The sequence below is a fragment of the Nelusetta ayraudi genome, unplaced genomic scaffold, assembly GCF_046127955.1.
Source record: "Nelusetta ayraudi isolate G7.1 ecotype Tasmania unplaced genomic scaffold, CSIRO-AGI_Nayr_v1 ptg000008l, whole genome shotgun sequence".
In the NCBI taxonomy this organism is placed as follows: domain Eukaryota; kingdom Metazoa; phylum Chordata; class Actinopteri; order Tetraodontiformes; family Monacanthidae; genus Nelusetta; species Nelusetta ayraudi.
Window position 1 is genome coordinate 4,424,179 of NW_027466058.1, and position 27,297 is coordinate 4,451,475.

At 45.3% G+C, this 27,297-nt stretch overlaps 1 protein-coding gene across 2 annotated transcripts in view; it reads right to left on the reverse strand.

The window, feature by feature from the left end:
* The window catches only part of mcu (mitochondrial calcium uniporter), a 53,070-nt gene that overhangs the window by 11,095 nt on the left and 14,678 nt on the right, over positions 1-27,297 (reverse strand). Inside the window, exon 2 of one of the 2 annotated variants that reach the window (XM_076018844.1) lies at positions 17,364-17,474. In XM_076018844.1, the coding sequence (XP_075874959.1) occupies positions 17,364-17,474 (111 nt within the window). Of the gene's footprint in view, positions 1-17,363; positions 17,478-27,297 lie in introns of both variants that reach the window. The other variant, XM_076018842.1, reaches the window with a different exon arrangement.

Below are 27,297 nucleotides of genomic sequence, written 5' to 3' on the forward strand. Positions count from 1 at the left end.
CTCCCCCTCCACCACCTCTCCCCTACTCTCCCTCGGCACGCAGCCACTGAAACGCTGTCTGAAATATTTAACAGTGTAGCAGCAGTCAATAGCACAGCAACCTTGGAATCAATGTCACACGACTCTGGGAAGTGCGGGAGATGAAGAAAGAAAGACAGAGAGGGAGAGAGGGGAAGGCGAGGAAGTGGGCATCCAGGTTGGCTGGGAGGGATGGACGGATGAGCCAGAGCAGGGGAGGAGGTGTGGAGGCACGGAGGAGGAGGAGGAGGAGGAGGAAGGGAGGAGAACGCCAGGATAAATGGAGCAGCAGCAGGGGAGTGATGGAGATAAATGAAGGCTGGAGTAAAAAACCAAAAAAAAAAAAACGTGTGTGTATGAGTCACGCTCGCGTTTCTGCCCATGTGCTGAACATAGTACTGTACCCTGCAGCAGCCGAGCCCCTCCCCCGCCCCAACTGGAACGTGGCTGGTGTGAGAGAGTCTGGCAGCGAGGGACGGACGGACGGACGGAGAGGCAGGGAGGTGAGGAGAGGAGGAAGGAGGGAGGGTGACCGGGGGTGAGGTGAGGCAGGCGGGGGTGGGTGGAGGAGGCGGTAGGCTGCTGATCACTGCAGTAAAAAAAGAAGAAGAAGGAATCCCTCGTTTAGCGGAGGGGGTTTACCTCCTCGCAACTTCAGCCAGCCCCGCATCAGCTCCGCTCCCTGTGACTCACTCTGAATCCTGATGCGCTGGCGCTTTCACCCGATCCCACTTCTCATCTGCACTGCGCTTGCATCCCCCCTCCAGCCCCTTTTATCGCATCGCACAAACGTGGCGGGAAGGTTTTTTTTTTCTCCCCCTTGATTCAAAAAAAAAAAAAAATAAGGGAAGGAATTCATTCATTTAGCAAACCCTGATTATGGTGGAACACACAGCGAGGCAAAGGGCCAGCGGGGGTTGCCACGTTTTGCAGAGGAATATTAGAATATTGCTGAGCTGCAGGAAAAAAAAAAATTAAAATAATAATCTAGTCTGCTGAGAGGCAGTCGAGGCTGAATGCGGCATTGTGGACCCTCTCACATAATGAAGTTAAAGCGTGCCAGGGGCTCGGTATCGATCAGCCACAGAGAAATATCAATCCCGAGGAGGTGCGGCTGCAACCAAATCACAGAGAGGCGTCGCCAAGCAAACACACCGCAGGTTTCAAAACTGCAATGAGGCCACGAGCGTGACATGAGAAACTGTGTCACGCCGCCCTGGAATGAATGATGTGTGGCCGTTTTTTGCCAAAGAATATCAATCACATTCAAATTCCACTCTGCACACACAAGGGGACATTTCTGCTTACCGCGCAGAAATTAATTCATCCCCAGATTATATGCACATCTGTACATTTTTCACCAACAATAAGACACGGATGATCCCGAATCGTGACACATAATCCATCCTGGTTGAGTCACAAACACCTGTAAGTATCTTCAAATGCATGCAACCGTTTTCCAGGAACGTAATATCTTTCTTGCTCGCATTGCTTTCCAGATTATATATTAGAGTATTTGTGTATCTTCTCACAACACTCACAGCCCTGACAATGAGTCTGTGTGTTGCTCAGCCACGCAGCTATTGAAAACAGGAGAAACTGGAATATTTTAGAACTTCCATCCAACTGAAAAAAAAAAGGCAACTTATCATGTAAAGGGTTTAGTTGGCAAGAAATAATAAACAGCTCGGTTCAGACTGTTTCGCAAATACATTTAAGTAGTCTGTCGAGCACCAGCTTTCATATTACAGTGAACTGATATTTGACTAATATTTTTATAAACATGTGCTGAACCTGAGGTAGTTTGCTTAAAGGCCACATCTCAGTATGTCTATGTTAATTTGACTTGCAATAACTCAAATTTGAGGGGTAAGTAAGTTGTTTTGTGGAGATACTTTCAGGAATTTAGATTGCTAATGAAGCAAGGCAGCTCCAAATCCAGGATTAATCTGAAATGGGTGGAAAATTAAAGACCCATAACATGGACTGAAGACTCTCAGTAAACTGCAGTATTTATCTCATCTAACACGTCCAGAACTTCATCGCTGCAGTGGCTGAAAATATTTCCACTCTAAGCACGTCCTCTTACAACCTGACACCTTGTAAAAAATCGGTGGGTCCCAAAAATGGCTGGAATTCCTTGGAGGTTGCAGTGGGCAGTAATAATGGCGTTCACATAATTACCAATTCATTGGAGCCTTCAAGGGACCTGAACGGCGCTGCCATTTATCCACACAATGGCTGCATCTATCTAATGGATGATGTGCTGTCCTTGGTTGCTGCTGTGCACCAGATAACATGGGCAGTCATACCCAGCCACCCACGCAATCAATCATAAACACAGAGCCATACTTTGGCACACGTTCCTTATATAATGCGTAGACTCAGACTAGACGCTCAGAAGGCTTCACTGGACATCCACATCTCCTTTGAATAAAACGGCATGGGAACCTTGTGCTAAGTTGTGAATTAATCCATCGGTGAGAGTCAAAAGGTGAGGATAGATTTACAGTCAAAGGAGCTGGGATCAATTTCACAGCGACAGGGCAGTTTGATCAGGGCTTTGGTTCAAGGAGGTGTGGTGCTCCATCATCCTAACATGACAGGGTACACGGTCAAGATGGAGGTCAGTGGAAGGTTACTGCATGCAAGACGATAGCGCGTCGTGGCACGGATCAATAAGTGGTCGGTCCCAAACAGATGTTGCGCAGCAAGGAGGTTATGAATATGTAATCTGAAAATATAGAACCTGAAAATCTGTTTTACATATCTCCACAAATCCATGTGGGAAAGACAACATGGAAATAATTCGACAACTGGAGGCCAAGCCTTGATTGACTTGACAAGTTTGACAGATTTTTGTCCCTGGCCTGTGTTCAACACCTAATGTTTAGACAATGTTGTCCGGGCCAGATGTAATTTGTGAGTCAAAACATGCTAACCAATGCATTGCAATAAATTTTATCATTTTAAAATGAAAATACAATTCATTCATATAAAATTCTAATTTCTTTTGCAGAAAGAGGAGTTGGAATCCGACCCAGCTGCCGTGCAAAGTTACAGTATAGCAGTATGTAGAAAAAATACCAAAGCACAAGGGATTTCTCCATGAGGGAAGCAAAAAAAATTCCATTAAATGATGGCAAAGGAACAGAGTTTACAGAAGATCACCTTTCATCAGCTCCAACGCGCTGCTGACTCAATCTTCAGGACCACTTCCGTGTGAATTGTTGTAGTAGGCAAAACCGGTTTATGAGCAATTCAATTGAAAATATGTTGTGTCATCTACCGTATCTAAGCCGTTGAAAGGAGGGAGCAATGAAGTTGGCTGTGTGTCTGGACCCTTGTGTTTCAAATGTATTGTTCTAGTAGAGCACATGAACATTTGACACCATTTCATCCTCTATTTCAACACATTTGATGAGTGTACATTATCTTAAAATGTGGTTACAGATATTAAAAAAAAACTATTTATTCTAGGTACTTGAATTTGGAATTGGAAATTAACAAACAAGCAATCACAGGCCTTTGTCATACACAAATCCCAGACAATACCAGCAGAATCAGCTCATTAAAATGTCCGGGACGAGTGTGTTCATGCATGCATGCCGTCATCAGGAAATGGTCCACTTGGGATGTGTTTACACATGTCGGAAATATTTTTGACTCAATGGAGATGAGCACAAGCAGCAACAAGCCAGGGACGAACGGACAAGTGGACACGTGTCGGTTATGTTTTAATGTTTCAACAGTGCAACATTTATTGTCTGGAATTCTGAATATTCTAAATAGTGGTGCCAAAACAGCAGGATCCAGTCTATATTTACCTATATTACATGCTTATATACGCACATACTACATACACATTTTATATGCACATCTTAGCAGAAGAAAAAACTCTAGACTCAGGGCATCAATCAGATTAAATTGTTGATTCTAATCTCATTTATGCAGTTGTTCTGTTGTAAAGCAACCTGAACACCTGAACAAAGTGAAAGATGATTTTGTTAAAGAAATGTGTTGTTCTTCTAAAAATCAAAAAACAAAAAAAAAACTATACAAACATGTACTTCTATGTACTTCTATACATTTCTGTGCATGCCGCCAGCGAGTTTAACGGGTGCAGCAGTGCGTGGTGGAGCCATATGGAGGCAGGGGAGGAAGAGCTGGCGCGCTGTAGACATCCTGCAGATGTTCAGCAGAGCTGTTCTTTGTGTTCTGATTTAAATGGCAATTTCTGAGTCCCACTGCACGCTTGTCTTCCAGCTGATTTAAGCAGCGTTAACACGTTCTCGGTCCTCCCCATCGCCACATGACTGGCAGGGCAAATCCCTTGTGGAGGAAGTTTAACCGTAGAACGCCAGCAGGTAAACAAATGGCTACAAACGCTAATGACGGTTTGCATGAAGGCCTTCAGATGTGTCTAAAACAACAGAAATGACGGCCACTCTGGAGATGCCTGAACACGTTTCAAGCAAAACTAAAATCACCATTTCTGAAATGAACTGAATATTATTCCAGTGGATCTTCAATGACGTGAAACGAGAACCGAACAGACTGGTATTTCACAACACTGTGTTCTCTCCAGGTACCTCGGCTTCTTCTCACAGTCCAGAAGACACACACGTCAGGTTGACTGGCAACTCTAAATTGTCTGTAGGTGTGAATGTGAGTGCGAATGCTTGTCTCTATCTGTATCTGGCACTGCGAGAATCTGGCTATTTGTCCAGGCTGTGACTCCACCTTTGCCGCCTTAGACAACTGGGACGGACTCCAGCCTCCCCACGATTTGCCGTGCAGGAAAAGCAATGATCTAAAAACAGACGGATGAAATTGAATAAAAGATGAAGTAATGGTGTAGTGAGTGCGTGATGGAGTTAAGTAAAAAGTCTAATTCTAAAATGATACAAACAATAAAAGACAAAGTAGTACATGATATAATAGAGTTGTGACAGAGACCATCTTACAGAGCAGCTGCTGCTTTATCCCTTTTTTTTTTTTTTTTGCTGAATATCACCTCTTCTCTCTCGTGGGTCAAAGTCCTGTCCACTCAGCTCCTTTGGAGCCCACCAGCCCCACCCTCCGGGGTTACAAGTTGGAAAAAAAGAAAAGAAAGGAAAAGAAAGAGGCAGCTTGGTCTGCTCTCAATTCTCTACACACACATCCTCTATCCCCCATGAAACACAGACAAAGGCGCATGCACCTAGATGGGACTGCCGCTCGCCAATCGGTACAGCAGAAATAGGATTTCAGTACAGTGCGACGGTAATCACTGTCATTTCTTCTACCCCCCCCACCCCCCAACGTTTCGGCGCCGACAAGCTTATGTAATGGGAGAAAATGTTGCCTCTTCTTTGCAGGCTGTGTTCCTCACCTACCGAAAACCATTAGCGGTTATGAAATCTGCGGTGGTATTCTTCGGCGCGGCGGCATTAAGTGCTCGCACGCTCCGCTCGGCGGGAAGCGGAACGGCGGCTGAGCACAGCAGGCCGGTGGCAGCTTGACCCATCCACTGCAATGCAGGTGACAGATGTACAGACGGTGAAAACAAGCTTCCTCCTACGAGGCTATTTCAAACATATAGAAAAAAAAACAAAAAAACAAACAACTTCACAGCAAAGACATAAATTATTCTTGCCTAATCTCGCATGCCATTTCAATAAATTTCCTTCCCTGCCTGGGACACACTTTTGATTAATTAATGCCGGCTCATGGTTTGCACAATCCGAGGGATAAGATGACAGCTGAGACTGAATCCGTTGCTTTGACTTGTGGACTCGCTTTAGGTTTGGCTATTTGAACCCTTAAGCCCCGAAACAAACTCCCACCCCCGCCCCCTCAGTCCCTCCCTGGGACCAACAACGGCGGAACTGATGCATTATTAAACAGCAGTGGGGGCTCAGACGCCGGAGCTGAGAAGGCGGCAAGTGGTGGGCCACCGCGTTTTGCAGCATCGCTCGAAAACAGATCTCAGTGAGGCCGACAATTTGAGTCCTTCTTTCTTCTTTCCCTCCAAAATAAGATCACCTTTGATGTGAAATGACGTGAAATGCAGCCGGATGTTCATTTGGATGTTCATACACCAGATGGCACTCTAGCTGCTGTCTGGTCACTGCGGACTGAACCATGGAGCTTCATCCTCACCCACATGGCGTCACCTCTTGCTGGGGTATTGCCCTCAATTTTGATGAAACCAAGACACTTGCCGACAAGCATCACAATTTAACCTCATACATGCAAACTGCATGCAAACTCACTCACTCACACCCCTGCTCAGCCGCCCCTGATTCCACTGGTAATTCTATAGCCCTGATTAAACGCCTAGCTCCCACCACCAGTATCACCCAACAATCAATACTGCTGAATAAACAGTCTTCAGTAGATCCGACCCTTTCTTGCCACATGTGTGCTGACAATCCTCCCTATTCAACAGAGCTTCCCAAAGCTGCACGATGCACTGCCATGTGCCTGCCCGTGCTTTGGGATGAATTAATTAGAGGCGAAGATAAACACTTCAATTACGAATTAAAGCGCGTCCCATTTGTACTTTCCCAGACTGCTCTGGTCCGCTGTGACCAGTGAACCATATTGCAGAAGGAGCCTCAGGCAGGAGGGGATGGATTTCGGTCAAACGCGTTGGTCTCGGAACACTCACTCTGCTCGGCTGACATGATTTCTAGGTGCAAGATAAACGGATCAATTTCGCAGCGGGATAAAACAAAATGTTTTCAAGATTTCGGTTCTGGGGGGGGAAAGTCATCCAAGATTAAAAGTTCAATGTGGTTTTTATTAAATCCACAATGAATAAAATATCACCTTCAGAGCACACACATTAGTGCTGGGTCACCACCAATTTCTCTCACTTTCATGATGCTGAAGGGTGAACGGTGTCCCACTTTTCCCCAGCACTCCTTCTTCTGTTGACTTGCTCTCATTTTACTTTTCACACCTCACTCCCCCCCAGTGATGTTTTGACAAAGTGCTAATGTTGCAAAGCCAAATGGAAGTTTTTTCAGATGAAATTTGGCCCTCAATTTGGTGAAGGGCCCACAGAAAGCATTTGGAAAGGAGGCTAAAAACATGTGGTTGGTAGGATGGACCATTAGTTGATTCAAGTGGACCAATCTGCTCTGTGACTGGTCTAGAGGTGTGTCACCACTCCCTGGTCGGCAGCTACGTATTGGGGTTTTATTGGTCAAAGCACACTGGAAGTAAAGTGGAACAATCTCCACAAAGAACAGCCTCTCCGTTTTTACAGGCTAGTTGGGAGCAGCTGCGTCTTGCTCTCATACCGTACCTCCTGCTTCAGTGTCCATGGAGAAAGCAAAGTCATTACGGGACCCGCTGAAACTTTCAGTGGGTCTGTGAAGGCTCTTTATAGGGGGTTCGTAAGATGAATGAGTTTGATTTTATCTAGTCAGACTCCATCCGTGCAAGACTCCATTCCAATGGCCAGACACACATTTCTTCCTGAGCTATTAAACACATCTATTCTGTTAATGTATCATCTTGTACGACAGTTTATAAATACTTTTTGTGCATTTTTTTTTGCAATGTGTTCCTGTCTATCTTGGGGAAAAAAATAGGTTAAGGCACAGAACGTGTATATGTAGAATAAAGTCAGACTTAAAATTGCATGGCTGGCAGTTTTTTTTTTTAAGATCTCCAGTTAGACTTTTTTTTTTCCTGACGCCCTATTGAGGTTTGTCATAATGTTATTTTTTGGATTCAACCGACGAGTTTGACCTGTGTTCTGACAACAATAAGGGTATCTGGGTTTAGTCACAGCAAGCTGCCAACAGTTTGTTTGTATGACAGCTGCTACCTTACATGGTCCTCAAAAACATCTATCAAAACATTGCTGTGTGTCCTCCTTTTCTCTATGGGTGCACTTGAGGTGAAATTTAGGGCAGCAGAAGGTATTTTTGGAGTTCGGGGCATGGGAATGACTTGACATTGCTCTGCCAATGTTTTCATGTCTTGGATTTACACTACAAAAAGGCACACACGAGCTTTGATAGGCTGGAATACCTTTGCTTTGTGTTTGCGAGCCAAGTGTTCGGTTATTAATCAACTGCATTAATTCTGTGGGGGACTGAAGAATCTTAAGTTCTGGATCCAAACAGTGGCGGTGCAGACATGGACATATGGCGGGCAGACATGCCAGGGTCAAAACTGGGCTAATGTATGCTACTCAGATCCTGAACGACGGAGATGTTTCAGCAGACAAACTGATTCGGAAATGAGCACAGGAGCAGACGGCTCTTCTCAGATGTACACCACCAAGCAAAAGGTAAAACCCTTGGGTTATACCTCCAAGTATGACACTTTTCTTATTTAGAAGTAAAACGAAGTTGTCAACATGATAAATGAATGATGTTCTCTGGGGATGTGTGACTCGACTCCTCTCAGTATTTGCTGTTTTGCACTTTGCCTATTCCCTGCTTGGCCTCTCGTGGACCTCCATTTCCATTTCTATGTGCATGAATGATGAAGAAAGGCAGACTTGTGCCCTGCAGAAAAATATAACAGCGTTATTCAGAGGGATGGACTTTTATCATCTTTAGTCTTTATCATTAGAGTGAAATTGACAGCTTCAAACCACTCTCAATCCAAGCAATGAATTTTGTGGATCACAGGACCTCTTGATTTGCGTAATAACATAATAGAAATTAAAGTCTCACAAGTGTACAACCATCAGGGTTTAGCATCCACTAACGCAGAGGTATAAAAAGTCTCTTACTGTTTGAAGAAATATGGTAAACAAGCTTTTAACCGTGTTTCGTGCCTTTTTTTTCCAGACTTCACAGATACACTTCATAGGTTTGAGATTATACGCCCACATCACAAGAAACTGTTATTTATAGTGTAAATTCCCTGAAAAACAGGGATTTTTATTTTTATTTCGGTCTGCTTTTGTTTTTAAATCGTTTCTCCTCTGTTTCAGACCATTAATAACAAAACAACGTTTGACCCCGGGTCTTTCACAGCAAGCTTTAAATATTCACAGACCCTGTGCTCTGGGACCTTGTGGGAAGCAGCGTACTCTCCCCGAGACCCTGGGCAGTTTCAGACAATTGGGCCAAGTGTGTGAACTGTCCATCACTCTGTCCACCTGTGAGCCGGGGGGAGCTAAAAAAAAAAAAAAAATCAAGGCAGTCGAATGAAACGGCAGCTGTGTCTTTCCCCCACTTTCAAAGAATTGTGGGTACATTTCCTCCCTGCCCGTGTGTGATTTAACCGTGAACCAGTACCAAGAATCGTGACAAACACACCTGCCCGACTCAAAGAACACACACACACACACACACACACACACACACACAGAGCAGCAGCAGCGTGCACCGATAGCGCACCGCAGCAGCATCACGCACCGCCAGCTGATAGCGGCAGCGGATCAGACCGCATGGCTAAAGATGACTTTGTTTCAGGCTTTTTTCCAAAATCCCCTCATCTCCCATCCCGGCTCCTCTGCACCACCGCCGCCCTTCCGCCGGCCCTGAATAACATCATGACCTAAAATTAAAGCGAGCTATTAAGCCTCGGCTAATGCCACGACAAAAAAAAAAAAAATCTGTCTCCATATCTCAGCGTCCCCGCGCTCCTTTTCACCGTATCTTAATCCTCATCGTCAGAATGCCGCTCATTACGCCGCCCTTCCCACCCGAACCCTCCCCTTCGGAATGTGATTTCATTTGCCATCTTTTCTATTTCCAGGGGCTCCCTCCATCGCGCGGCCACCCACCGCTACAGCTCCCACTCGCTGCGGGATTCCAATCTCACGCGGTAGAAATGGGAAATGTCGTTGAATGAGGAAGAGTTTGCTCTGCTTTTCTGCTGCCTATCGACCTGCCACTAACTCCCCCTTTGCCTTCCGGGGTGACAGTACAACATAAAAACAAAGGCTTGAAGAGACGGCCAAAAACGCTCTCAGTTTGTAGCAGATGTTAAGAATGGCTCTCTTTTAATTAATCTAGTAGTGCAACCATTAGTAAAATTGAGAGATTTAACAGTTTGGGGATGTCCTTTGATAAAGTGCCTCGCGGCGGCACCTCTGGTGAGCTGGTACCCTCAGCGTGCCCTCCCCCCCCAACCCGCCAAAAAGTTCTTTAATCACCTAAAAAAAAAAAACTGGGCTGAACATCCTTGCGTAAAGAATAATGCATGTTAAACAACTACTTAGCGATGTGGATTTTTATTGTCTTGACCCACTAAATACAAGCTGTAAATGTCATTTATTTTATTTTCCATAAAGGGCAGCGTTTTCCTTGTGCGCCGCCGACTCTCTGTCAGCTCTGCATTAACACACAAACAGCCACGTGGTAATTCAGGTGCAATAAAATTTGACTTCCCGGTTCATTCCGAATAAAGCAAATTGCCCGAATGTAAGTGGAACAAATTGGTTGAAATGAGTGACAATCAAAATGCATCAAAGTGACTCGTTCACGGTGACAAAGGTTAATGCTGAATCACATGAACCGGGTCTTTCATCATAGTCTTTTGGAAATGTATGGATGCGTTTGCATGTAATAATGTTCCGCACCTCCCTGTTGATACGCTATTTACATATTATTTTAATATCGTGTAAACTTAATATAAAAGGGGAGTTATTCAAATTAGATTTCTTTTTTTTTTTTTTTTTTAGGAAAGCATCCTTACAGATAAGATAGAACCTCTGAGCCTGAGTGACGCGTTTAAAAGTACAGGAATTTTCCTCCTTGTGCTCACCCCACTGAGGTTGTCAGGGAAACAGATCTCTTCACATTTTTGTGGATTAGAGGCAGTTATTGATTAAAAGCACTTGGTTGGATCAAATCTATGCGTCAGTCGAGACGAGCGGGTTGCACTGGTGCACGACACGACTCAATTGTAGCTCCCGTCCAGCACCTGATCCGTTTGCGCATCCGTGCATCCATTTTCCGTTGCTGCCTTCTCCTGCACTCGGGGATATTTTTTTCCTGGATATTAGTCAATATTTAGGGCCGACTTTTCTTTCCCTTCGCCTTGCAGCAACACCATACAATATGTTAAAATGAAATAACCACTCAATATCAGTGTGAGTCTCCTCTTTTTCTTTTTTGCCTCAATCTTATTTACGAACCAGCTGCAAAAAAAGTCGGAGCAAAGTCGTAGCTGCACAAAAATGGATCAATATGTAGACCTTATGATGGTATCTCAGCTTAAAGATGTAGTTCAAATCCCTGCTAAGCCCAATACCTTTGACGTGAGGCAACAATCACCATGACAGAAACTGATTACTGCACTTTCTTGCACTTACCATCATTGTTGACACAGATTTTAAAAAAAAAGAAAAAAAAAAGAAAGTGTTTGAGGACACTTACATCACACATACGTAGAGGTATATCACACGGTCATTAACAAGATGTAAAGGACTGAGAATACTTTGCATGAGTCAATGTTTGTGCATTAAGAAAGGCTGGAATGCTGCTAATGTGACTTTTGAACAGCAGAGCAAACTTTACTCAGACATGACTGCATTACTTCATCTCACTTCATCCAGAAAGAACTCAATTCTGGCCTTGCACTTCATCTTCTATAATGGGCCCAAACACGCAATTTACTGCACCTCCTTTTAGGAGACTTTGCATTTCATGTTTTCCTTGCAAACTAATAATAACATATTAATAAATAAGAAAAAACTTTGGATGCTAAAAGTCAGTATCTTTCTCCTCCGAGCCTGCTCCAAGAATCGAGAAAGTGCTCGACGGTCAGTCGAAGCCTTTGGCACAAGCAGACAACTTCCATCAATCTTATTTTGTTAGTTTATCGGCTGCCATTACCTTGAGGCACGGCTGTACACACCACTATTACATATGGACTCTCCACTGTATCCTGCTCAAACAGAAAGGATTGTGGGCGAACATTTCTGGGATTAGGAAGGGCGAGGGAGTGTGTTTGTGTGCGATAGGGCGCGGGCGCACTCCCGGTCCGAAGCCGCCTTGAACATGTACACTCAGACGTGAGAAAAAGCAGAGCGCTGGCAGTGCTACCTGAAAAACGTTGCTTTCAGTTGAAGGCTGGAGTTGAGAGGATTAGCGGCGAGTATTGACTGGAGCTGTGATTGTTTTCGATCTAAAACTACGAATCAGAGCTCGGTATACATCAAATATACACACGTGTGAGCACGATGACCAATGATTGAAAATGAGCAGAGTTCAGCCACATATAATTCACCATTTCCTGTCCCTTCCCTCGGTAGATGAAAAACCATTTTTCGTTTGGCTGAATGAAACCACTGAAAAAGCGGCGCAGCATACGGCTCTTTCACAGATCAAGAGTTTGGCATCGCATTTGGCAAAGGTTGAAAGTATTTTCCTACATTTCCTTCCTGCTTTTCAGCTTTGGAAAAAACCCAGGTGACACCACTACCCAGTTAAAATGATCACGAAACCTGTGAATTAAAACTAGCGCTGACTCGGAGAGAGCTGGCTGGACGATAAACTGAAAAAAAAACTTTGGACAGCTGACTCTGCACAGTTTATAGCCAATCAAAGTAAATGGAAGTTATGGCACAAACACTTGCTGACTCAAAGCCATAAAAGGAGAGGGGGAGATTGAAATGCGCGCGTGTGCACACACACACACACACGCGCACGTGCATACACGGAGTGATGCACAGTGAAAATAGTTAACCAGTGCTTGAGAACAAGGGGTCGTGTTTGAGAGGGGAGAGGACTGCCGGCACCGGCCGGTCTGCAGGTATAATTTAAATGAGAACGCCCCGTCTCTTCACAACGCGGGCGTCATCATTGTTTTTCAAGTTCAACACTGCGCTACTTGAACTACACCCACCTGCACTGGACGCGTCACCTGACTGCCAGAGTCGGCAGGTTGGATGATAAAACCCACCTACGAGACTCCAACAAAAGGCCAATTAACTGTTGAACTGAGTGGGGGAATGTTTCTTTCTGCTAATAAATGTCTTTTCTCCCTTTTAGAGGTAATTTTCATGACAGGGAGGGCTTTCTTGTGAAAGAGAGAAGATCCTATCGGATCATTTGTTGAAGACGTGAGTCGAGGAAAAAGGTTCAGTGTCTCTGATGCGACTTGCTGAGCAGCTTCAGTCACAACACCATCTGTCTTGATACTATATTCTTTGTAGGTGGCAGCCGGACATTTTTCTTTCATTTATTTTACATTTCCAGCCCATCAGCAAACACCCTGTTTTTTTCTATTTTTCTTGTCTACTACTACCCGCTGAGCAATACCGAACTGAAGTTCTTTGGCGAACAAGCGACAACTTGTTTTCCTCCTCGTTGAGATTCTCCCCTTCGTGAGACGGCGTGACATTTGACAACTTCTCCAAATCGCAGCAGCGCCCGTCCGCAGGAGTCGCAGATGGGTCGGGAGGTCCACGCTTGAACGCCTCTGTCGAGAAAGTCTCATGCGAGTGTGTGCGTGCGGGCGCACGTGAGCGCGGCGCTGACCCGCCAGGCCTTGTGGGAGGCTGCAGCTAAACTGACGGATGCCAAAGGAACAGCAAGAGGGGAGGAGGGAGGAGAGCAGGGGGAGACAAGTGCCCGTACTGCAGCATGGACGGAGCCAAGGCGGATCAATGTCAGTGGGATGATGGGGAAAAGAAAGAAAGAAAAATGTGGTAAGCCCTAGAAATTGACGACGAATAAGTCTCGCTGAAAGGTACCGGAATCCTAATTTGCAATTCAGGTTCGTCTTTTGTTTCGTTTTTTGTTGTTGGTGCGCTTGTGAGAATGTCTTCCTAAGCCCTACCTGGCAGACAGAACAAGCCCGTGCAAAGGCAAACACTCCCTGCTGAGCCTCCCGCGTCTCCTCCCTCCCTCCGTTTGCTCTCTGAACAAACACCTCCATCCCTCTGGAGGCCACGTGGCACAGAGAGGGACGCTCTGGAGCGCCGACAAGCTCCCTCACCCGCCTCTGTTGACTCACACCGCTGGGAGCCACAGCGCTGAACTGGGGCAAACCCTCGACTCCACGGGTTTTTTTGGATGTGTTCCGTCTGCTGGAGTGACCTCCCGCCCTCCTGAACGGCGGCGGCCGCGAGGCCTCGCCGCTGAGGAAAGCAAGCGCACGAAGAGGGAAGCCGCGGCTCGTTTTTCCACTATGCAAACAACCCCTCCCCCCCCTCCAACCCGCCCAGGATAAACCCCAGCCTGCCTTCTCCATTTCAGACAACCCAATGACACATAAATAAGCATGCAGCGCACACAAACAAAGCACACTCGAAATGCACGCTACCGCACACGCGCGCGCACACACAGCAGCCAGTTGAGAAAGAAGAGGAGGTGAGCTAATGCACTCCAGTCCGCAGCACTCAGAGAACAAATATCCTGTTCTCATCATAAAATTTTCATCTGGCGCAAACCTATCGGTGGGGCCGAGTGCATTTCCTGGTGAAAAATACACACACTTAACCTTGAAGCGGATCTTTTTAACATAATGCGTCCGCCTTATTAGATTCTTGCAGGACCAGACACACAGGAATACCAAGTAAGAAGATCTGCAGTCGGACCAAATCGAGCCGAGGCTACGACGGAGGGCGGAGCGACGGCAAACAGAAGTAGTGGGGTTGTCATCTTGCACTGGAAGGGCACTCGAAAGTCATCTTATGTCAACAGGCACTGGGCACTATAGCTCGCTCGCCCTGAGGATACTTCTGGTAATTCAAATTGTATCATTAGAAAACAAGAAAGTCTTCAAAGACACTTGCTGAGCCGTTGAACACAACTGCGCTTCATTTGTTTTTTTTAAACCATTCACAAAACAATCAGTCTGAGAGAAAGGTAGAATTCAGTTGTTGAGGCAAGGCGGGGTTATTACAGTTTGCAAACACTGCAGAACCAACCAGGCAAACACAGCTGTGCCAACTGTACAGTAGTACTCCAAATAGTACTACTCAGTACTGCCTTTATGCAAAATGCTTTCAATCTTAAACCAACGGAGTAGAGGGTAAAAACATGAATGATTTCAACTTTGTTACGGCTAAATGAGACACTGATCAAACTGAAGCACGCCGCCAAACAGATGGCGACAGTCAGTCAAACGCGTTACTTGAGGAAAGAATTCATTTGCCGTTGATGTCATGCTACCAGTCCTGGCGAGAGGCGCAGAACACAACACGGGCTCATTCATTACAATACTTCGTCAGACGGAAAATGTTCAATTTGCAAGTCCCTAGTGTCGAAAGCATATTAAGCACCTGGAGATCAATGGAGTACATTAGAATAACTCATGTGGCAACGCGCTGATGGAAAAACATGCCAAAAAACAAAAGCAATCTCCCTTCCTTGTGGGTCTAATTATTTGCATTTTTATTTTTTTTTGCCTACTCAAGCAGCTTTAAGTTTCTGTTGCAGTTTCTGTTGGGCTCACACTGCAGTGCTGCGTTGAAACAACAGCAGGGTGGCACGGTTCGCAAATTTGCTTCCACCTCGAAGCCATATGTATAAAAAAAAAAACTCTTTCTCCGCACTGTTATGCAGCATTTACAACCCTTTACAATCCAAAAAACTCAGCTTTCAAGGTCTGGAGCTAAACGCTGCAAAAAGGTCTGATGGGAAAGTGGTTTAAAATGCAGCTTTGTGTCAGCAGCACCAAAGGTGAGAGAACCCCGAGGGAGGGGCCGCCGCTTTGACGAGGAAACTTTTTTTTTTTTTTTTGGAATACATTTAAATAGATGGAAAATCGCTTGATCAAAAACACTGCCAGCTCAATGACCTCATCGACCTTCAAACGATTCGGCACCAAATGGGCCTTGCATGGTGATCACCAGTCAGATGGAACAACAGAAACAACAACCAGAGCCTGGCCGCAGGATGAATGGGCTTCAGATGACAGGAGTTTCAATAATATCCATTCTGAAGTACACATACACGACATATTTTCAGCTAATGTGGGCTCCAAGACGGTGGGCATTTGTCTGATTTTTAAAATATCACACGGCGATGAAATACACCGCTGCAGCTGGCAGCTCTTCACACTGGCCACGTCTGCCAACATTCAAGCAAGACATATTGATCCAATATGAGAAATCTCGACCTCATAACCATGGTGACTGACCTTTTCGAAAGACTATAAACTGCATAGATATTAGCTGCAAAAAGTGATTTGATCATTTTAAACCTCAGGTTTGTGATTCTTTTGTTTTTTTTGACAATTCGCAGTGCGACATCTTTAATGCGCCGTTCTGCATTCCCGCAACTCTGCTTTTCAACAACCTCCATCTTGGATGGTAAGCAAACCAAACTGACAAAAAAAAAGAGAAGAACATTCCACCAAGGTGTTAGAGCGGATAAACTGATACCGATCTGCGGTGGGTTTAATGAGCGTCCCGACAAAGGGAAGACGTCTCGCATGCCAATTATCTGCAGTGCATCAGCAAAAATTTTGAAAGAGCAGCGGCCAATGGCAGCGCGAGGGGAATCAAAAACCAGCAGCTCCCTGAACCCTGTCTTGTCATGCATCCATTCCTATGGCAGGGCCATGTGCCTATTTTTGTTTCCAGGTGTTAGTGTACTGTAGGAATGAATGTGTGTTTATGCTCAGATGTGTGTGTACCAGCTGGAAAGCTAGAAACAAAAACTACTGAGCACTTGTTTCTGGTGGGCATCCATCTGCAATGCAGACCAGCTGGTGAGTGGTGACCAGTAATAACAGTGACTTTGCGTTCCGATTTCTACCTCTACCTCTCTACGTATCATATGTAAACCACATAACGACCTCACCCTCCAACACAAGACAACTGGTTGTGCAATGCGAACAGCGCCGTGACCTGACCACTTCCTGCAACGTGCCAAAAAAAAAAAAATGGCTTTAGTGAAACGTAAACGAGACTGAGCAGCGAGCGTAGAGAGAAGTTTGCAGGAGTCACATTTCATTCGGCAAACATCATCATTTTAACTTGGTTAGTTTGAGTTGCGTATCAAAACACACTTACTTAATGTGCTTCCGTGTAACAAATGTAAAGGCTCAGCATGCAACATTTAATGGGATCTACTGAAACTAAGTGGATTAAAAAATGTGTGCTTTTAAAGTTATTAAACTTGACTGCTGTAATTTAAATAAAAGTCATCAAAATTTTCATATGGTGCCATTATGCTTTTGTTCTGACATCCTGGCTGGTGGAAAACAAGATGTGAGACACCAAAAACAATGTTTGCGACGTGCTTTTGTAGCCCAGGATGCTGCGAAAACGTTGATGCAATGTTCCAAAAAACAATCAAAGCGAGATGGGAACCCAGCCAGTGGCTATCCTGATACAAAAACTGTTTTGTTTTGTTTTTGTTTTATTTTATTTAGCCGTCTTAAACCAGACAGTACACTCAGTAAAAGCATGCAGATGGACTAACCTGTGGTGACAGGGCAGTAGGCGGCTGGGTGAAGAGCGTGGAGTGGGCCGCTGACCGGAGGCCGTGCGCTCTCCTGACAGACTGATGCGTGAAAGAAGCAGACACTACCTCCTGCTGGAGAAGAGACACAGAGGGGGAAAAAACAGGAGTTAAACCATGAAGCTGGGGGGGCATCGACATCAGCACATGGCGGGAAGAAAAAAAAAAAAAAAAAAAAGCACCTGGCAATAATCACCACCCAAACGGAACATAGCACAGCGGCGTCATCGTCGCACCCGAAACAGCGGCGGCGGCGAGCGAGCGAGCGAGCAAAAGAGGCTTAAAATAACGAGGCGTGAAAGTGGTCATTGTGCTTCACCTTCTATTTCCGTCACGCGCGGGGCCGAGTTTCTCTCTCCCGTCGCGGTTTCGAACGCCACCGCACAAGTCAGGGCCGGCGTTGTGTGAGAGCGGGAGGAGCAGGAGAGGAAAAGGTGGCGGGTGAAGTGTCTCGTGGGAGAGACATCGGCTGCCGCGAGCGACAAATCACATGTGGCAGCGGGACCTTTGAACCGGCTTTCACGCCGATGTCCAGTGCGCCATCACAATACCGGCTGCTCTTCCTGCTCCCTAACTTTTCTAAAACCCACCATTTAGATTTTTCGCCTTAAATATGCAAAAATATCAATTTACTTCTACTTTACTCACAAATAAAGACACGATGATCGTGACATTTCAAAATCGGGGTGAAAACAAAACAAAAGTCTCACAGCAAAATGGTGAGACCGTGAGATATTTGCTTGTGTCACGTACAAGGATTCTTACTGGTCGTCTGTCATGCTTGGGAAAAAGCACAAATCGTGGTTGCTGTGATGTTTCAGGCCTGTGTGTGGGTTTGCGCATGTATTTGTGTGTCTACGTGTCAGGGAGGTCACAGTGCACTGAAATTACTAAAATACCTTCAACCTTCCGGCACTGATGTTCTCTGCCTTGCCCCGCTGAGGGGGGAAGAGGTGACGGTAAAGCGAGATACTTTTAACATCGCCCTCCTGCGTGTGTGTGTGTGTGTGTGTGTGTGTGTCTGCGTGCACTTTCATGATTCAGGCCGCTCAGGTTTTTAACACCGCACAAACTTGCCCTTTGTGCTCTACAGTAAGCAATAACAACCCGGAAAGGTCAGACACACACCTGGATTAGCTTTTCAAAACTGGAGCCCCCTTCGTTGGCAGAGTCGCGACCTGTGCTGCCCAGGTAACAAAACGGGACATGCACGGAGTTTTGAAAAGCGCCAGGTGATGCAAACATGAAAAAACAGGAAGGCAGTGGTCTTGGTCTTGGCACAGCCTTCCTTTTCGCAACCACGTTTGAGGTCTGCCGCAACGCCGCTGTCTCGTAAAGCTGCAATGATTTTCCATTTGCAAAACACCCCTCTATGCTTTTTTCGCTGAGAGTTAGCCAAAATGATCGATAGCACTCTCACGTGTATATGCTGATTATTCAGCGACAGACACAAGCCTGTGAGCTTAGACCCATCACAAGGTAATGAAATGATAGGCTGCTGTTTTACGGTTGAAAGTACACAGTTAGGGCAATTTAAGCAATAAATATTTTTCTTTTAATTGCAACAACATCCCATTTACCAGAGTGGAGTTCAAAAAAAGCATTATTTTCAAGTCAAGTTTCCCCACAGTGTATATTGTTGACTTCTTCATTAGATTTGCTGCAGGACAACCCATTGGTCTGTGAAAGGAAATACGTTGACAGTTGCTAAAGCAGATCAGAGTGTCAAAATTGGGATTGGATAGAATAGCAATGTGTGAAATCTGAACAGAGAAGTCCCATGTGGCCGGAGGACGTCAGCCGTGTCGTGATAGAGCTAATGGCTAAACGCTGGCTGTAAATGAAAGCTGTGCATTAATTAATCAATAGTAATCACTCAAACAGCCCACAGTAAGACGGTTGGCTGCTGCTGTAATTCCTCTAATGACAACAGTTATGTCCTCCCTGCTGTCGCAGCTCAAAGTCATAAATTGATGCCCGGAAAATAGCTTTTTATTTCACTTTTTATAAATGATCAGGCGGATGCGAGTACCTGGGGGAAAACCATGTCCACTCTTCAGCAGTAACATCTTGATAGCATGTCTATGTAATCAGATGAATAGACTTGACCCCAACACTCACAATTTTTTCCAGTAGATGTTTTACTTCTTGGCCTGCAGACCTGCAGAAGTTCAGAGCCAGTCGAGCTCAAAACTTTAAGCAGCAATTAGAGGTGTAGTGATGAACGCCGCTTCACGACTGCAAACACGCAGTTTCCCTAAATTGAGTCCACATGTCAAAATCAATTTTTTTGTTACCGGTGTTTGACATGGACTTAAAAACAGACGAACAGGTTCAAAGTCTTTCAAGACAAAGTTTTCTGCAATAGTATTGGCGGACCTTCGTACTTAGATACCATGTTGCAGTGGGTTTATTGCCTCTTTCTTATCTGTGATAAGCAACGCATACAAGCTCAAGATGGGAGGGGCTGCTGTTCAATACTCAATGCTTTAATCAAAAATTTACCAATTCCACACACATGCAAAAGTCAACTTACTTTGATCAAACCACCACACAGCAAGAGTTACAAACTAAAATGTATTTTCAGGCTTGCACAAATTCCAAGCAACTCGCTGCAAGGGCAGTGATGACTGAGTTCCATGTGCGAACAAACATTGCTGCGCAACTGCAAAAAGGCCAAATTGTCTTATGGGAAACAAGGTCCTTCTTAGGCAAGACTTTTAGTTCTTTTCATTGATTCCTTTTGAGTGCAAATTCCCAATATTATTACATGACTTGCATGTGTCAATAACCATTACAGACGAAAGGTTTGGAGCTGTGATGATGGTTGCTATATTTCATTGTCAAAGTAAAGCCGCGCCACAAACTTGTCTGTGCCAGTTTGTCATCATTTGTTGCAACAATATAGCAGAAAGAAAAAAGTTTGTGGTTTTTATCCGGTATCAATCTAAGCTGTCAAGATTACATAGAAAGATTGATTTGCATCCATCCATTGGGCAGCGGTGCTGGGGTGCCGGAGCAAATCCCAGCTGTCTGGAGGTGAAGGCAGGGTCACATCGTGGACAAGTCACAAGTTTATACCAGGGCCACTTACAGCGACAACCATTCAACCTCACACCTGGACAATTCAGAGTCGCCAATTAGTCTAATGAACCCACGCAGACAAAAGGAGAACATGCAAACTGCTCACAGAGAAGTTGGTGGGAATTGAACCCATCAACCTGACTGATATCTTACTCATTTATATGTCATTTATGTTGACAACACATAATATGGCATAATGTAATTGATTTGTTTTGCAATAAAATTGTAAGTCAGTTGGAGGGAATCAGACAATTACTTCTTCTTCATTGTGTGTGGACAACGTGTGCCTTCACCAGCATCAGTCTTGTCCAATATATATGTCAATCTAATGTGTCATTCCTTTGGATTATTAAATCAAGTGGTGTATCACCGTCCATTCCTACACGCAGTCTTTTTTTTACCCTCATCATTTCTGGATGTTTTCCTCAAAAGCAACAAAGTCTCAAAGCAAGAAGCGGACGTACAAATTTGTGCATCTCAAGCAGATGACGGAATCCCCCGAGGCGACAGTGTCATTTAAGAAATGTGGCAAACGGCTCCTCTGAAAATGGAAAGTGAGAAGGAGTTGCTGTGACCTCTGTGCACACCAGGCAGGGAGGGGAGGCCCCGTCTATTTCTGTTGATTAGATTGCCACCGAGGACAACAGCTGCTCCCTCTTGATACCCGCCCGCCTCGCAGCGAGCGGGATCTCACAGAATGTATGCACGCACTACACACAGGTTGGCTTTATTCTCCTGATAGAAAAAAAAGGCACCAGGTGGTTAAGTCCCCCCTGACAATGCCTTTTGTCTGAAGGCTAAACAAAATGAAACAAACAAGCAGGTGAGGTGAGTTACTTTGTGCCAAGAAAGCAGAAAGCAGGCAAAACTTCCGCTAAGGTTACCAAGACAGCAGAAAAGCACTTTTTAAATCATTTACAGCTTGCGCAGGTCAGACTCATGCAGCTCAAAATAACTTGAAAAGGGACTCAGTCAAAAAAAAGCAACTATTAAAGCTGGTGTTAACGGAGCCAAAGTGAAGGATGAAAACTAATTTATATATACGTTCCGTGTACTGACTTTATTTAATGGTCATTATAGGAGATTGATTTCACAATGTTTTTTTGTTTAATGAACCATTAAGAAAAATAATGATGTTGAGCTTAAATTAATTGAATAAAACAGATGGTATTAAATAACTAGTGATTTTATTTCTTGCAACTTTTTAATAAACATTAAATTGCCATGACAGATTATTTAGGCATTTAATTGTTTGAGCCAGAAAAAAATCTCTCTGTTTCTAGCCCTTACATAAAAGAACAAACCTTCAGGCTTGTGACCCTGTACTTGCATTTTGTTATATCATAACACTATCATAAGAGAATCTAATTAGTGCAGTTGAGCCTGTGATTCAAAACTGGAGGTGAACAAGACCGAAAACACAGCCGGAGGGTGCTGACGAATGGAGGAGCATGCAGCGCAGTGCAGTCTGGAATGCGCATACATGAAATGCAGCAAAACCATACAAGACTTGAATCGGCTGTGACATGTAACAATTCTGTCTTGAGTATCTTGCTTTTCTGGTCTTGTAGGAAACCAGATATTGAATCAAATAATTAATTTTGCATTAGAATTAATTTCATAGCCTTAACCCTGCACCCTCTATGGTATCACAAAGGGCAGAAACTAGATGCACAAACTGGATGCCTTTTCATAAGTTATTAACAACATTTGTAGGATGCTGTAAACAGAAGACTAATATGCTGTTTTCCAGGGTTTTTTTTTTTTTTTTTATCATTTTGGATTATCAGTTTATTTTGGGACTTGAGTGAGTGCCCAAAATAAAATAAAAATAAAAACTAATTCAAATAAGGGGAATAATAGACTGTCTTTACTATATTCTATTTATTCATTCAGCACCGTGACGTGTGAAGCCTTCAGAACCTACACGGGCAGAAACCCGCTTCATACTCCTCATCATAGTGAGAAAACAAGCAGAACCTCTGGCCTCCATGTATTGATTTGCTCATTGACTTATTGCACAGTGTGTTATTAGCTCGCTGCAGCTCCAAGACCAACCTCCACACATCTCTTGCTCTCTCTCTGACACACACACACACACACACACACACACACACACACACACACACACACACACACACACACACACACACACACACACACACACACACACAGAATCATCAAAACAAAATTAAATTTCACGGCTTAGCCATCTGTAGCCATCATCAGTGACTCCCACTACCTCCACTCTTCATTGGCCGTGCTCTGCGGGTTGTCAGCCAGAGGTGTTTGACACCTGAGAGCCAGCTAAACCGTTGGAACAAATGCAAAAGTGTTTACATGAGCTGCGGAGACGAGGCCAGACGTGGGTGTTTTGTCACCTCTGCAGATTCCATGCCTGAGCGGACGTAATCATCAGCGACTCTAATTACAGGGAAGCAGCTCGTCAAGCGGGCGGCCTGAGGACTCTCATGTCTCCTGATGCAGGCGATGTCACAGCGCAGACTTGACTAACCGCTAATCTCAGATGTCACAGATGCTAAGTTAAGCGGGACCGGCCTGACAAAGACAGTGGGACGCTATGGGCCTTGTCAGATGGTGTCCGTGTGCACGCGCGAGTCAGCGTCGGATTGCATGTTCTCAGCATCTTCCTACGCCCGAGAGCCAATTAGTCTGCAGCATTTCATTTTGATTATAATGCCCTATGTGGATGGAATTGGTAATGACTTGGTTATCCTTGATAAGTCTGACTGGGGCGCTGCAGGGGGAAATCCCGCAACAGGAGCACCGAATCCAAAGTCTGGGGGACACATTCAAAATACGAGGCTACTATGGACGGCTACTTTTAAAACACATGGGAATTGGAAAACCCAAAAGTAACAGAGATACATTTATTCACATATACGCATCAGGTTTTTTACGGTGGCCAACAAGGACCAAACACAATACAACTGTGTAGTTGCGTCTTAGTTGGCAAAAACAGCTGCAGGTATGGAATCGATGCCAATTCACAAACACAAGTCTAAATAAGATACAAAAAGAGTCCTTGGTGCAAACTAAAAAAAACGTGCTACAAGACATAAAAACTCATAGTTAATCATCAAATGCGCTGCAAACCGAGAAGCGATGCAAAATACAATGGATGCAAACCAAGAATACAGCAATCCACTGACGGCTCCAACTGCGGTGCAGAGTAAACTGAGGATTTTGTTTCACAAGCCGTCTCCATTACAGGCTTGACATAAAAAAGGCGGCAGGTGTGTGAGTGTGGTGCATATGCAAGCGTGTGTCTGAGTGTGCACGCAACGCGGCGCGTTCAAGCGGCAGATCACACGTCAGTCGGGTGGAAACAGGAGCGGCTGAGAGATAATTAATGAGACAAATGAGTAAAGAATGCTATTTGTTCGCCGCTTAATTGAGTTCACCCATTTAGCAGATGGTGAACGGCAGACACCTGATACACAAGTGGAAGTTTTTTTCTTTGAACTCCTTCTTTGCGTCGGCCATTTTTTATCCTCGCCATACCCTCTTGTCCTCTCGCGCTCAAAAGCCTCCAGCTTTTAAATATTGCATGTGGAGAGTGTACAGAGAAAGACGCGTGGAGTCCGTTCGCCTCCGTCTTTGCGCGTTCGCTCCGCTGCTCACTCATCTGCAGGCAGACCCCCACTACTCTTATCAAAACTCTGCAGCGGCGTGACAAAATGTTTGCGGCACGAGCGAGGCCGCTCGCTCGCGCTCTGATCGAGGTGTTCCCCCGATCCTTATCTCGCCCCATCGGTCTCTCTCTCTCGCCGACTCGCTCGTTCACCTTCTCCGCAATCGGCATCGGAGGACAGAGGCGGACGGAGCCTGGGGAGGCTGGAGGGAAGGTGGGAAAGTGGAGAGGCTGCAGGCAATCACTGGCCGCCGAGTAGGAGAGATGAAGCGAGTGAGATAAGGGAGAGGAGAGTTAAATGAAATTGCCAGCACATTAAGCACAACCGGTTACCCAGGCCCTGTGCAGTCATGGGTATGGGATGGGGGGGGATGCCTGGTGACCACTGACCAATGAGAGCCTCAGGATGGCTGAAGGGAAAATTGATCCCTCGGCAAGCGGCGTTGCAGGGAGGAGGCAGGAGGAGGGGGTGGGCTGGGTTTCCCTCAATGGCCCTTGATGATAAGCAGCCACATGAAGACAAGCCACTCGGGGGAACACGTGCATTACCGGAGGCGACGCGAGAAAACGAACAACATCATATAGCCGGTCACTCAAGGACATTTGTGAACGTGCGCTCGGATGTGCACGCGAGTTGTTTACCGCGGGACTAATGGAACAAATCAACCGCGCCGCAGGTTTGCGGCAAGAGGCGTCGAGCGCCACATAATCAGTGTCTTCCTCCATTTATCAGCCGAGGCAACACAGACGTAGGCCGGGGTTCGCCGCGCGATGCCGACGCAAGAGAGCAGCTCCATCCGCTGAGGAGGCGGGGCCGAGCCGAGAGCTCAGAGTCTCCCACACTGCGGTAAGGGTGAATGGGCGGGCTGAGGACCGCCTTCATTCATAATGGAACGTGGCAACAAAGTAGCATCGTCCCCAGGTGTCTCGGGGACACACGTAGGGCCGACGTGGCAGACGAAGGGAAGGGAAACACGGGCGAGGATAGAATAGCCCTGCTGCATCTACCGTAAAAATACTTTTCCTCATTTACAGCCTCAAGTGTTATCCGAATACAGTCTCAAAGGGCAGGGAGGGCACGGAAAAAAAAAAAAGAAGCAGTGCCAGTGCTGTCGGAAAAGCTGAGGGGGCCCGAAAATGTCAGGACAAACACTGTTTCCTTTATCACACTTCCTCGCTGCTTCCACTGGCTTTACAAAAAAGAGGATTTAGAGTCCTGTAAACCAGAATACCCCGGATATAAGGACATGTGCACAGAGGATATAAAGATACAGTATATCGAAGCACAGTGCAGCGGCAGCAGGAGACAGCAGAGTAAGAGGCGTTCGCTGTTTGCTGTAAGTCGTACGAAAGATGCGCGCGCGTCACCCGGCACGTGATGATGAAGCTGATGATCAGCAGGAGGAGAGAGTGGGGAGCGTGGGCGTGAGGCAGGAGTGGGGGAGGCAGAGGGGGAGCGAACGCCGTCGCCGGCATCAAACAGGAGGAAAATTCTGTCCGAGCTCGAGTGTCTTGTCTGTGCGCAGTCATAACAAAAGCGCTCGCTCGCTCGCTCGCTCGTAGCAACCACAGAAAGAAGAACCGCCCACCAAAGCACGAAAACCGCCACATGGGCTGTCACGCGAAGTCATAACATTAAAACAGAAACGGGCATGTTGGAAATCTTATCAGAGCGGCAGTCAATACCGTCATCAAATGTTTACACGGGCCTGGAATGGAAGTGGGATGGCCCAGATTCTGCTCGGTGAGGCAGAAATGCTCCATCGTTACCGCTGCTGCCTCTGCTGCAGGAGTACGCAGAGCGACCGCACGGCCCATGTTGACTACACAGCGCTCAGCATATTCTCCAGTGACTGACCCTTCTTTATATGGAGACCAGCAGCTCGGGCGAAACCCAGACGCAACCGCATCAATCAAATTTTAATGGACCTGTCATTCCTCTGGTGAAACTGAGGATACGGAACTGGTTAGCTGGTTTAAATACTTTCGCGAGCACTCGGTTTTGCTTTCTTTGTTTCTGGGAAATTTAGAGGAACTGAGGATTTGTTTTCATTGCACCAAACGGTTCTAGGGAAATGGTTACAGGACGTAATGGAGAACTTAAAAAAATAAAATTACAACAGTAACCTGGGATTGTTGTTCCTGTTTCCGTATGCACCAGAAGTGGGCCGGTCTCAAAGTATACGGCACTCTGAAAGAGTTGGGGTTTCAAAATCACAAATATTTTGCGTAATAAGATTTCTTAAGTAGGAGTGAGGGTGGTGAGTAGGGTAAAGCGCGATAGCATGACTGTGCAGTTAGTGTATTATTTTAGCATAACATACAAGTATAATGAATGTTCCAAATATTCTATAGGTTGTTTCAAAATAAAATGGATTATCTTCTATGGGAAAATCAAAGCCAGAAACACCCCTCAATACATTTTTTGAATTGAATCTGTCTAGTTTTATCACCTTCATATATTATGTAACTGAGCTTGCTGGTTTAGCAAAATAGGAGGATTGACATCCCTCAAACCTCTTGACTGAAGGGCTTGCCCTCTTACCTACACAACAGGCCCTCCTGTACATATGAGCTGCATCTTAGCTCACTTGATGTATTTATAGTATACCTCCACGTCAGGCACTAACTGTGCTGACTGGCAATATTGCAGGCACGCTTAAGAGCCCTTGAGTGTTACATATTATGCAAGTACAACACTTTGCACTGAATGAGAGAAGCTGAACTTTTGAAGCAACAGCTTTCGCCACCGTGTTTGTGGTGCATACCTTGGCAGTCAGACAACAAAGTGACTGACACTCTTACACTCTTGTTTTCAGATTTTTTTTATTTTAGGTCAGTTAACAGCTCTGCCAACATGTGGAACTATTATTTGGACCAGGGAATTTCAGTTTGTCTCTTTTCCTGTTTCCCGTTTTGTTTTGAATGCCCTTTAGCTTCCTGTACCAGTTTTCCCTCCTTGTATAAATAGTCCTTGTTTCCTTTTGTCTGAGTTTAGTTGTTGCTTCTGCTCAGTTTCACCATGGTTGGTTCTTCTCGTCCGCCTTGTCTGTTTTGTCATGGTTGTTTGACTTTCTGACCAGGTCAGAAAGTCACTTTCAGTTTTGTTTGCTTTTTAAAAAAAAAAAAAAAAAAAACATTATTATGAGCCTCCTT